The 13,939-nt window shown below is 42.9% G+C and overlaps 1 protein-coding gene across 4 annotated transcripts in view; it reads left to right on the top strand.

Moving 5' to 3' along the window:
• CTNNA2 (catenin alpha 2) overlaps positions 1–13,939 on the top strand; it is a 544,191-nt gene that overhangs the window by 508,391 nt on the left and 21,861 nt on the right. For all 4 annotated transcript variants that reach the window (XM_053402026.1, XM_053402025.1, XM_053402027.1 and 1 more), the window contains one exon: positions 1,972–2,106. In XM_053402026.1, coding sequence (XP_053258001.1) covers positions 1,972–2,106 — 135 coding nt within the window. The remainder of the gene's footprint in view (positions 1–1,971; positions 2,107–13,939) is intronic.

Raw genomic sequence — 13,939 nt, 5'->3', positions numbered from 1 at the left:
GTATGTTTTTAATAGATCTTTTATATTTATATATAGGTTTAATTCTACAGTGGTACCTCTGGATGCGAACGGGATCCATTCTGGAGCCCCATTCACATCCTGAGGCAAACGTAACACGTGGCTGCGCCTCTGCGTGTGCGCGGGTTGTGTTTCATGACTTCCGCGCATGCGTGTGACATCATTTTGAGTGCCTGCACATGTCCTAGCGGCGAAACCCGGAAGTAACGCGTTCCGTTACTTACGGGTCGTCGTGGAGCGCAACCCAAAAAATGCTCAACCTGAAGTGTATTCATCCCGAGGTATGACTGTATTACTTAAAAAATGTTTTAAAATCAGCGGTGGAGCAAATGCCTGCACTGCCCAGGGCAGGTGCACTCCCAAGGGGGGCATGGCGCAGAGGGTGCCCTCCCAGGCGCGGGATAGCCACTCGGGTGCCCGGAGCGGTCTGCGTGCCTTGCAGCCAGGAATGGAGTGAGCTGCTCATGGGGGCTGAGCGAGCCGCCCGCCCGTGACTCCCAGGCCTCCCCCAAGCTATCAAAATGAAGGGGGAAGGGGGGGAATGCCACCAGCAAAGCAGCACAGGTCCCCCCCCCTTACCCCATCAGCTCGGGGTAGGCTTCGGAGTCACTGGCACGTGGTGCGCTGAATGTCACCTCCCTCAGTTAGGGCACCTGGGGCGACCCGCCCCCAGTGCCCCCCTTCCTACATCCCTGTTTTTAATGACCCCATGTTTTTAGCTGTTCCTATTTTACCTGTAAGCTGCCTTGAGTCCCTGCCAAGGGAGAAGGTGGGGAATAAATAAATATAACAAGAACTCCATTCTCCACCTGGGCGCTAATATCCTGTTGTCCCTCTTGCCTCTCTACTTTAACCACAGATCTGCCAGTCCAATTTGAATTCTGGGTGTTTAATCAGTATTTCAGTTCTTGTAATCATCTGCATATTACTCTCCTGTAATAAATTGTTTGTTTTTGTTTTGTTTTGTTTTTTGTTTTGTTTGTTTTTTGTTTTGTTTTGTTTGTTTTTTGTTTTGTTTGTTTGTTTGTTCTAAGCCTGTTTAATAGTTAATTCCCACTTGGGTAAGTGTCATTTGTCCTGTGGTGCACTATGGCTTTCAGCTCAGGTCCCAAACTTACCTTCTTCATGTACAGGTTCTTAGGTTGCTCTTGCAATTCGGAACATAACCCCTCCCCATACCCCCCACCATTGGAAACGAGACATAGAAAGGTATCATTTCACTAATTTATAGAAAATTTGTTGGGACCCAGATAAGTGCACATTGTTCTTACTGTTGCAGCTGCCGCATTTTCTATTGCTATGAAACAGTTGCCGGCCTGCAGCTCCCTTCTGGAGCTGCCACATAAATTGTCTCAAGTTTTTGAACCGATTTTAAAACCTTCCCAGCACTGGCTTGGTTTGACCAACTTTCATTGTGCTCGGTCCGGTTTTGATTTGTATGGTATGTCGCAAACAGCGCCACAGGTGGCATTCCGCCGTTGGAGCAAAATGACCCGTTGCCAGTTGTGATGTGACAAAATGGCTTCGCTTCTGTCCTTATGAAAGGTTTGCGTGCCCGAAAACACCTCTTTTCAATGTAGTCCTTACTGCACCATTTAAAAAAATATGTGCATTATGCATCAGTAAAACCTTATGTTCAGTGCAAATGGAGCCATGTCCTCAGGAAAAGGCTACAGAAATTACTCTTCTTTACAGCTCATCAGGTAACTGACAAACAGTTCTGGTGGTGTTGCCTCCCCTTGCCTCTGCTGCTTGTGGGTCCCTTTGTACTTTAAATCACTGTCTTGAGCTATGCAAGAGAACCATCCCTTGCTAAATATGTAGCCAAGGGGTTAAGCAGAACAAATGCCTCTAATATGGTGTTGGCAAACCTGCCCGTTCTTCCCTGTATATTAGGCGTATAAACCAAAGCCAATCAAATACATGCTGTTTCTCTCTTTTCTTTATCTACAGTGTCCCGATTCAGCCTGTAAGCAAGATCTCTTAGCGTACCTGCAACGCATCGCCTTGTACTGTCACCAGCTTAATATCTGTAGCAAGGTGAAGGCGGAAGTTCAGAACCTGGGAGGAGAACTGATCGTCTCGGGGGTAAGCCGATTTCTGAATCTTGTCACTGGCATGTCCTGCTTGCAAGTGAATTTCCAACCCTTCCCCTGCCACCTCCCCAGTTTGGGGGTGGGGCATGCTTTGAAGAAGCAAAATACGTCAGCTGATCATATGCAAGTTTCTTGCTATTCTTTTTATTTTTAAAAAATGTTATCACCCTTTTATTTAGTTATTCAATTTATTTAGAGCATTTGTACCCTGCTCTTCAGCCAAAAAGGCTCCCGTAGCAGCTTGCATGAAATCAAAGCTAGACGCTCCCTACCCGCAGGCTTACATTCTAATCAATGAATGAAAAGACAACACACAAGGAAAAAGGAAGGAAGAGGAAAATAAAACTCAGGCGCCAATTTCTAGATAGTTGATCCTATATTGACCAGCTGGCATAGTTCAGAGGCAGGAAGTGCCTGATGGAGCTGGCCCTCCAGCTCAGCTTATGCAATGAACCCTGCATCCTATCTCTCCCACTGAGGCAGCCTGGTGAAATTTCTGCCCCCAGATGACAGCCAAGGGAAGGGTGGTGTTGGTGGAGCTGGCCTGTTGCAGGAAAGCTGATGGAGCAAGTTCTGCTTCTCAGTTCTCCCAGTGCTGGAATAGTTGTCCCCAAATGATAACCATTGTTATTCAAGACTTTATAGCTTTGATCTGCTATCAATAATGCTCCCCTCCTTTTTGTATTTAGCAAAGGCAGGTGGCCCAAGAGAGGAAGAGTCCTTTTCTTGTTATGCACCCTTAGATAATCTGAGATGGGGGGCACAGGTGCCTTTAACCCTATGCATGCCAGTCTGAACTTCAGCAAAGGCCTTGTGAGTCATTTAATGCTCCACAGTTACTCATCATGGACCTGTGCTCAGTGTGAAGGAGTGAGCACATAAGCAATGGGCATGTACACTGTTCTGCAGGCCAAAGGAGCTTGAAGACTGGCAGCTGCCAACCCCTGCTCTATGGTGCCTTGCAAAACTGCTTGATCCCCTCCCTTCTACTTCACCTGTTAAAAATTAGCCACCTTTCCAGAAGAAACGTAATTTAGGAAGCCCTTGCCAAGCCATGAATTAATTAATTGGATCTTTTTTATATTGGCTCCTTGGAAATCCAATTCCTTTTGTGAGCCATAGTAATTTCCCTCCTCTGTTCTGCTCTGTGTCAAGGGCAAATATATTGTTAAAGTAGGGAGAGGGTGGGTCATAGGTTTGCACTCACTCAGGCCCCAGTGCATAACTGGGCTGAGCAAATAAAAGCCACCCATACAAAATATGCTTTTAACTTTAAAAACCAGCTTTAGAACATTCACAAAAGATACTCTTTTCGGACGCCTGTGTAGCTTCATACAAGAGTTTCTTGGCAAGACAAACCCTCTCCCCTTCAAGGAAAGCCACAGATTTTTAATCCTTTGGGTGACCTGAAAAGTGTGTAGAAACCCCTTTTCTTTAAATAAAATAAAATAAAATAAAGTTCCCATGTGACCAGAATAACATTTAACCGATTCAGCCATATAGGCAGGGCCAGTCATGTTAGGACAAAGCACTAATATGTGCTTGATTCATATTTTTAATTTATTTCTTAAAGTACTTATATACTGCCAATGCATACGATATCACACAATAGCATGCAGCAGAGCAGCATATACAATAAAAACAGTATAAGATGCTGAAAATGGCTGGCTGATCAAAACCCCAACCTTTGCATAAGCCTGTCCACATAAATAGGTCTTCAAGAGATGCCTGGAAAGTCAAAAGTGAGGATGTCTGCCCCATCTCTTCTGGAAGAGTGTTCCATAGTATAGAAACCATGATACCAAATGCCCGAGGCCTCCGTGATGCAGGAAAAACTAGCAGCAGCCCTCCAGATGGTCTCAGGGATCGAGCTGAGATATAAGAACTTAGGCGGTCCTTTAGATATTCTGGACCGCAGCTGTTTAGGGCTTTTGTGTATTAATGCCAGCTTTTTCCCATAACAGAAATCCTCTCCTCAGCTTAGTCAACAAAGATGAATCCATTACAGAGCTGTATGAAGACAGGGACTCATTAGCTACTGGGATCACGAGGGGGCAGGGATCACATTTAGCCCCTGCAGGCCCCCTGAAATGTTTGCAATGCTATTGCACAGAGTGCTCAGAACACTGTCACCCAGCTCCCTGCAATATAGAAGCCCTCTGTTCACATGTGTGTGTACACTCACACATATGAAACAAGATATATTTTGCTGGTATGCACTACGTGTTGGGTTTGCAAAGGCAGAGTAAGGATTTTATTGTTTTGTTTCTTTATTTCTGCTGGGTGCCCCCACCCCTGCCAGAATAATTGTGGCAAAAACTCCTGCAACAGGGGCTACTGGAAATGTCCTGCTTTTCTTCCTTTCCTCCAAATTGGCGCTGTCTCTTGATACACATGCAGCGTGTTGTAATTTTTTTTAAGTCTTGATGTTCTTAACAGCTGTGGGAACACCCCCCTCCCTTCCTCCTTTCTATCTCTCTCATTGCAACAGGCTTAGATCTTCCTCCTTTCTACCTGCTGGCATAACAGGATCTGCTTCCCATCCTCATTAATTATTATCACTTCCACCCGCCTCTTACCAGGCTCCCAACTCAGCACGTGCATCAGCTTGGCTGTTGTGCTTTTTTTCGTTTCTGTCTTCTTCGCTCTCGTTATCTCCGGCGGAAGCTGGTGTTGGGCCGCAGCTCAGATAGTAGCCTTTGCGTTCGTTGTTGTTGGCATACCATCACATGCTGTGAAACCAAAGCAGCCAAACTGCTTGACTTCTCCATTCCCAGTTTGGTAGTCTTTAGCATCTGTTGCTTCTGAACTTTCATCACCACTGTCTTTATATATTTTATTTTCTCTTTCTCTCTCTCTTCCATTCAGCCATAATCCTTGGCAATGCTAGCACCATTATCCTTGTGAATAGTTTGCCTTTGGCATTGCCATTTAACAATTTGTGTTGGAAGCCAAACGCCAAACCCAGAGATCACTGGTATTGACTTCACTTGATCTTTCCACTGTGAAATTTGTACAGGAAGATTTGCCTGCTTTTTTGTCCCTTTTTTTTTAGGTGGGAGGTATCATTATGTATCTATCTCCATTTATGTTTGAAAAACATGAGCACGATACCTTTCTGGCAGATGCTTCAAAGTGCTGGGTACTGTATGCTAAAAGACTATCCAGAGATCTGGATTCCAGCTTCACTTCATCTGTAGTCTCCTTGCCCACTTCCTGCTTCCTGCTTCCATCTTGTTCTTCATTCTCTCTTGGATAGCCAATTGCAAATAAACTGCATTTTATTTGCATAACATGGAAACAAAAAATTGCTCTGGAATCTGCATACAGTACAGTGCTCATGACACCTCTCAAATGATGGTTGAAAAAACCCATTTTATGTTTTGACATGTGTGACCCAGTCCCTTATGGCCTCAGGTTGGAAAAACAGTTACCTAGAAGAAGACGAATATGCATGTATTGTTGTCAGATGGTGTTCATGCTGAGATCTGGGTTGCTTGGTGTTTGCTGTGCCCTTGAGGCCAGAGAACTGTAGAAATACTTAACATGGTTTGTGCAAAGTCAGTCCCCCCCCCCCAGCGTTTTCTTTATCCTTTAGGATCTTTGTTAAGGATCCAGTACGAGTGAGATGGGAATATGACCTCTCCAGGAATTTTCATTAAGCAACAAATAATAGAAATGAAACATGACTTAATATTGTTATTGGGAAATTGTTATAATAATAAATGAGAGCTTAAATGGAGTCAAACCCATTGGAGCCCTTTTCATACATTTGGTTGGGTACAAACAAATGCATGGAAAGGCGCTATATGGAATCATGCCTTGCCTCCAAGCTCCACGTATTCAAAGGTAGAAACTGCACATTAGACAAATATGTATAGCTTACTATATATGTACCCATAACCTGGAATGTAAGCATCTTCAATATTACAAAGGCATTCAGGCATATGCACCCAGACTTCATGTAAATGGTTCACTCGAACATCCCCTTGGTGCTTTCATTTTTATAACAAAATGAACATTTGAGAAAGAGCTGCAGATGAGCGGACGTACTTGGGTCTAGCTTTGCTAATGATGTCAGTCAACGTAGGAAATCTCAGTATATTAATTTTGTGAGTTTTTCCTAATTGATTGGATAGCTAAATTTGTGTCTGTTTTCATAGCAATAATGCAATAGTTCTGGAGGGGTGGGGGGAGTAAACTTTTGTTGTTTTTCAATGATGCACATGTACACAGCAGCAGACATCAACTTTAAAAGAGATTTTCTCCTCTGCTTGTTCTAAGAGAGTGCCTGTCAACCACCATTGTTTCGTAAGTTCTGATTAATTGAGCAAACTTGCAACCTTATTTGCGATGGGAGGGGGAATCAACTTTTTGGGTGGTTTGCGATGACAAGCTGTTAATGAAATACTTGTGGGAAACAGTTTGGGTCTGTAAAAGTTGACCTTGCTCCAGTGAGTAGGAGGAGTGGAAGCCTGATTACAAAACATTGGGGACAAAGGAAAGGGCCAGGTCACATTGATACCTGGATTATGAGCTTCCAGCGGCATCTGGCCAGACACTTTGAGACATGGGATACTGGACTGGATGAACTTTGTTCCAGCAAGACAATTACCATATTTTTTGCTCTATAACACTCACTTTTTCCCTCCTAAAAAGTAAGGGGAAATGTGTGTCCGTCTTATGGAGCGAATGCAGGCTGCACAGCTATCCCAGAAGCCAGAACAGGAAGAGGGATCGCTGCTTTCGCTGTGCAGCGATCCCTTCTGCTGTTCTGGCTTCTGAGATTCAGAATATTTTTTTACTTGTTTTCCTCCTCCAAAAACTATGTGAGTCTTATGGTCTGGTGTGTCTTATAGAGCGAAAAATACGGTATTTTACTTTTAGGCAAAACTGTGTTCTGGTATCTGAACTAATGAAGGGTTAAAACAAGGATGCTGGCAGATGTGCACATGCAAACCCCAACCTCAACATCCATGACCAGGGGTCGGCAAGGTTTTCCTTGCCTGGGCTGGTTCACTCCAGCGGACATCCCTGCGTGGGCTGGATTGCGCCAATTTCCAGCACCTGCGTCTGTGCAGATGCGATTTCCGGTGCCGCGGAAGCAAGTTCCCGCACCGTGTTGTGCCGGTTTAGCACAACACGCGGAGACTCGGCAAACAGGTGGCTTCATTTGGGGGTGGCTAATGGGCCGGTTAAATGACCCCCATGAGCTGCTTTTGGCCCATGGGCTTTAGGTTGCCAACCTCTGTCCATGACATTCCAGAAATTCAGTTTTTTTGTGAAATTTGTGCACCACTCTCAAAATAAAAAATGTTCTACTGAATGCATTAGCAAATAAGAACTCTGACTAAACAGGGTTTCTGGTTATGGTGCCGGTTTCTAAACACATTGAATCACACGTCCTTTGAAAGCCCCTTTAGACCTTTGTGCAATTGCATTAGGAACTGCTATAGTAATAATAATAATAATAATAATAATAATAATAATAATAATAATAATTTATTATTTATACGCCGCCCACCTGGCTGGGTTTCCCCAGCCACTCTGGGCGGCTTCCAAAGAATATTAAAATACTGTGATACATCAAACATTAAAAGCTTCCCTAAACAGGGCTGCCTTCAGAGATTGTAGATTATAGATTGTATACAGAGCACGATCATATCTTACACACATTTAAGTTGCATGATTTCTACCACACACAATTGAAGGCTCCTGGTTGAAATCCTGCATGTTAACTGCAAGTAAGTAAGAGAGCTTAAAAACTATTTTTCCCCCAGCACAGAAGAGCTTTTAAGCTCTGCTCTGCTTGGGAACAAGGTGCCCTCCCTGTGCCAGCTGCAGAAACCCTGGGATGCTTGTGGGAGGATGGTTCCAGGCGTTTGTGTACACATGCTTTTGCGTATATGTGGAACCTTTGGAACCGACCTCTGTGTAAGATGTGATCATACTGTATATAGTGTGATTTATTAAAATGTAAATAAATGGGGGGGGGGGTGACCCAGTTGTACTCATCTAGAGTCAAGATTGAGCTAAAAATGATGAACTGACAAGAGCATCACAGCATTATAAATCAGATTGTCAACAAGCTCAGCCTTCTTTTATTGTTTGTTTGTTTATATATTTATTTCAGGATTTATAAATCGTTTGTACGCTCAGAGACTATCTGAGTGCTGTACAAACTGGAATATAAACATAATACAGATCATTAAACAGTATTAAACAAATAAATACCCACAAGAATTAAGGACCTACAAAAATTGCTGAATTTGGGGAATAAGATACAAAATATAGGCGTGGAAGAAAAGAATTTGGTTTTATTGAAATCTTAGGGGCTGGACTGGATCAGCAAGAGTATTGCATATAAGTTATTGAAGAAAATCTGCCTTGGAGAACATTATGGTTTCTCTTTTAAAAACAGTATATCAGTATTTATCCTCCTCCCTGCTATATTTGACAGAAGCAACACTGAGACTAAGGAGGAGGAAGCTGGCAGCCAAGACTCCCTTCTAGATGGGTTGTAGGTAAGAAGGCAAGCAGCTGAGAATCAAGGCAGAGGTTAGTTGGGCCTTAGTGGACCATCTTCCACCGGCAAACCCTCTCTAGCACATGTCAACATGGCTCCTTGAAAGTGGGCTTCCACTTTGCTTATCTTCAAGGTTGGAGAAGGACAATAGTGGTTGGACCAGATGCTCAGTATGAGCATCTTTTGAGCCTTTTGCAAGTGTTGCAGACTTGATCCTTTTTCAAGTTAACTACAGGGTCCTTAGTTCATTGGGCCTGTGGTCTACCGAGTGAGAGCTACATTGCACTGACTTTTTAATATTAGGCAATCCACAAAGGTGAAGAGAAAAGGCAATGAAGAGGGTAGAGAAGGGGATGCATATCACACCAACATGCACTTTTCAAGTCAGTTCAGGCACATTTCATTAGTCAGACGGGGGATCGTTTCTTTACACAGTTCCATCTCCGTGTTCAGGATCATGAGGGGTAGGTACGGATGGAAGGACCTGTCAATTTCAGTTGCTCAATTTCTCATTTTTCCAATCTTAGATTCAGTTCTCCACATTTCTGCAGCATTTTTTCCTCAATTCATCCTGAATATTCATCAGCATTTTCATGTGAATTTCTCCCAGTAAGCCAATTTATGTATGCAGGTTTAACTGATGTACACAATTTGGAAGCAGTTTATCCTAGCATAATTCATATATTTTGTTGTTATTTTTACCAGTGCATTTCTTTTTATGCAACTTTCCCCTAATGTAATGCATTTTTATAAACATTGGTTGGAGAACTGCACTGCAAAATTCAGAGAAGTTCAGATTTCAAAGGATGGCTGTGTTTCTGTTCCCATGTTGTTTCAGAAAGTGTGGATTTGATGGACTCCCCCTTAAATGCAAACAGAATCCAAAATCTCCCCATCCCTAATGAGGAGAAACATACTGAGCAAACTGGCAGAATGATCCATTCTGTAGCAATTCCTGTGACTGGAAACATCCCCAAAGCATTGTTGCGTTTTGCAGAAATTGCCATGGAACAAACGACATATGGGAAATGAGCACTAACTATCCACGTTGGTCGCTTAAGCCCTTGGATAAAAAGGCCTCTGCAGTTTAGGTGGTGTCTTGTGTTATCAGTTTATGGCAGATGTGAAAGTAATCTTGCTGAAATGAGCACAGAAGGACCTGGGGGATACTACTGCTGCACATGAGATGGTGTTGAATGTTGTTAAAAGAGGAACTAATTATTACCACCCTGTATGCTATGCAAATATGCTGATCTGTCATTGGAAGTGATGGGAAACAGTGGTGTATTTAAGTTACCTGCTCAGAGCACACCAAAATCCAGAGGTATGGTGCGAATTCCCAGCCCAGATCTTTGCATTATGAAAAAGAACGACAACAAAGCCTAATCTTCTGGAAAGAGAAAGAAGGAAAAAAACCCTTTTCAGTGGAAAGGAAACCATCTGTGTCTTGAATTTTGTCACTTGTCTTCCATAGGTTATGATGCTTATTCACTTTCCTTGAGTGGGACACACCTTCTTTTTCCTTTGCTTAAACACAACTGTACAATAGTTACTCTTTTCAAGTCAACAGTTTTCGCCTGTTTCTTACGTTCTTCAAAGAATTGTCATAAATTCTATATGCCTTACATGTCGTGAGTCCTTACTCACTTGCCTGTCTCCTTCCATCCCTCCAAAACCTGCCCATTCTTATACAGCTTTAGCTAAAAAGTTATTTCGTGTGCAATCAGCACAGAACAAATTGATTACCTGTTACTCATTTAGATTCAATGCACCAAAATACACATAGATCTAAGATTGCTACAGCCTTCCTATGAAGTGCATCTCTTCATCCGTTTCCCTTAATAGTTTTCCATTTAAAATTTCGTGCACACAGAGGGATGTATCTATTTCCATCCTATGTCTACTTACTATCTGATAAAACTTTCCTGTTGCTTGTAAATTTGATTACTCATTGATATAACCCTATCAATGTTCCCTATCTTTTGAAATTTATGATGTCTTCCAAATATTCTAGTTATTTTGTTTCACATTTGACTTGTCAGGCAGCCAAACATTCCCTTTCTCTTTCTCTCTCTTCATTAAATCCTACCCTCTAGCCTTCCTACGATGTTTAAAATCTATCTTGTGTCCCAACGAATCATGTTTCCAGTATTGAGGAACCCAAGGCAGATTGTCAACTCTAGCCTTATCAGTACTAACCAGTACTGAAGCATCTTCAGATCGTCTCCAATCAGTTTACAGTACTGTATCAAACTCTTATTCATTATAATCTAAGAAGGTTCCTGTTGCCAGAGTTAGTCAAATTGTCTTTAACATCAATAGAATGCCAGCCATCAAAACAAAGAAGCGAGCAGAGCAGAGGTAGAAGCAGAGGCAAGGGCTTGATAAAAATTCTATTTTTGGTGAGGGGAGGGGTGGGCCAAATTAGTGGTGCCACCAAAATTGCTATTTCCCAGCTCAAAAATATGAATCTCACCAACTCATAATACAAGGTGAGCAATAAATTAGTACAACTCTAGTATAAAGGTTTTGTGCATGCCCAAAGCGTCCCGCATCTAATTTTAGCCTAAGTTTGGGACACTAGTTAGTGCTAACTTAGAGCTAAGGAGATGCTTCTAAGAGGGAATTTTTAAAACTAGTGTGCAGCTGCAGAATTTGTCTGACCAAATTCTGCGAAACTTCCTAAGTAAAATCTAAGTAAAGGCTTTTAGTATAGCTTCTGCTAGATATCCCTCTAGCCCAGGCATAGGCAAACTCCAGCCCTTCAGATGTCTGAGACTACAGTTCCCATCATCCCTGACCACTGGTCCTGTTAGCTAGGGATGATGGGAATTGTAGTCCCAAAACCTGGAGGGCCAGAGTTTGCCTGCTCTAGCCAATCTGGTGCCCTTCAGGGGTGGTGGGAGTCCAGCTCCCATCGCCTGAACCAGGCTGTCCAGTAGTTTGAGATGATGTGAACTGCAGACCAACAATATCTGGAAGTTGCCACATTGTCTGCTCCTGCAGTGGCCTATGTTTTAATGGCCTCTTCAGTACGCTGCATTAAGATATTAGACCACAAAGGTCTTGGTTCTCAGGTGCCTTGATGTTCAATGCAAAGTACAATGCTGAACATGAATGTTCCAAGAATGGAAATCACACCACTGAAGTGGGAGGAACACCAAATTGTTTCAGTAAGAGCAAAACTAGCATTTGACCCCTTTTAATTTAAGATGACATCACTATACCTCATAGTATACAGTGACTTTCCCCCTCCCCTCCCCCTCCCTACCTTTTAGGACTAGGCAATTTAGATTAATTATGGAAATGCCAAAGTTTAACCTCTCCTCTCCCTGTGCCTCCATTCTCCCCTTAATATTAGATACAGTTTGTAAACACCTTTTACTGATTAATAATCAATTGCACAAATCTGAATATATGGCTTATCCTTCGTTTGGCACTGAGTCCTTGCAGCCTCAGTTCCCTTCCAAGACTCAATATGACTGTTTCAGTAATCCTGCAGAATCTTCAGGGATTAATGCCTGGTCAAGGCTCCAGTCCAGGTACTTTTGCAATGCATATATGATCTATGCAGCCCATTATATTTCTGTGTTTTGGTATTTTAAGATCTATTACTATGCAAGCTAAGTCAAATAGGTTTTTTTTTAAAAAAAAACAACAACACAGCCCTAGGCAATAAGAATACTAAATTTAGTTTGGATGAAGATAACAAAATAATTAAACTACTGGGAAAATATAAATAGGGATGTATTAACAGGATGCATTAAAAAGAAAAATCAATCCAACAGTCACTCTCGGAGGTTGGCTAATTTTCTGAAGATTCTACATTCATTTATTGGCCTTCCCTGGATAGGTACAGGTTGCAAACCCCAAGATTGAATGCTCGTTTATTTAGTTAAGTTAATAACAATAACAACAACAACAACAACAACAACAACAACAATAATAATAATAATAATACTGTCCTTCATGAAATACATCCCAGACCAGTTCACAATGTAAGCATGTAGTCCTAAAGCCAGCCAAGGTCAAGCTAAGGGGCTGCTGGATGCAGCAGAAATGCTGCACCATTGGAAAAGAGGGAGAATTGCTAGCAGAAATGCATTTACATTGCCAGAAGCCCCCTAGTACATTTCTTGGAGGTAAAGGCTATCAATGCCTGCTTCCCACAATGGTTATGTTCCTCCTCCACTGTCGGAGGCGTTATGCCTTTGAATAATACTAGTTGCTGGGAACCATAAGTAGAAAGATCATTATTGCACTCAGAGCCTGTTCGCAGGGTCATCTGGTTGGCCACTGCGAGAACACAGTCCTGGAGTAGATGGGCCCTTGGCCAGATCCACCATAGCTTCTCTCATGTCACAGTGTCCAGCCAGCATTGTAAGGGGAAGCAGAGCATTGTGGTGATAACCAAGGAGCCAGAAAACCCTAAGCCCCTCACTTCCCCAATTAGTTCCCTAAGGAGTCATCAACTGCCATTCAACTGGCATTGTCAATCCCCTCCCACTGACTGCAAGGGGAGAGGAGGGAAAGAACGGTGAAGGAAAAGACCAGGAAAAGCCACTCCCACATCCCACCCTGGGGCAGTGAGCAGGCAGGGCTTTGGAAATGGCAGTAGCTGCCACGGAAGTCCTTCCCCCTCTACAATGGGATTGTCCTACCCCTGATACAAATTAAACGTAATGAAATGCATGGCATTGCAACTGAAACAAAGCACTCACCAGCGCAGCAGGCAAATCAGTGATACCATTATAGTTTTGAACACCATTTATTCCTAACGTAGTGCCTGATCTCTTAAGTGCAGGGGCAGCAAGTGTGGTGCCCTCTGCATTTTGCTTACCTCCCATCTGTCCCAGTCAAGCATGGCCAGTGCTCAAGGATGATGGGACCTGCAGTCCAGCAATATCTGAAAGGTACCATGTTGGCTGCCCCTGCCTTAGTGGAGATTTGATCATTGGTGCTGTGCTGGGCAAGTCAAAGAAAGCCTAAAAATGTGGTAGGGACCAGGATTCAAGAGATAGTGCCAAATTAAATACCATGGATAGCATAAATAATAATAAAAAAGCTGACATAATAGGAGGCTGCAGGGCTCCAGGAATTTAGCAGAATTGGCTATTTTTATTTTTTTGAAATGAAACTCGGTGCTGGCCATGTTCTGCTGTCATGATAAACAATGTTTTATTGTGACACGTACTTGCTGAAGCAAACCTTAAGCCTGCATGCACCCCCATCGCCTCCTTCTGTGCAGTCAGGAGAAGGACTTTGGAAGCTGTTGTTTATTTATTTTAACCAACCACAG

Source organism: Podarcis raffonei, chromosome 9 (genome assembly GCF_027172205.1).
Source record: "Podarcis raffonei isolate rPodRaf1 chromosome 9, rPodRaf1.pri, whole genome shotgun sequence".
NCBI lineage: Eukaryota > Metazoa > Chordata > Lepidosauria > Squamata > Lacertidae > Podarcis > Podarcis raffonei.
This window is presented reverse-complemented; position numbering and strand designations above follow the sequence as displayed.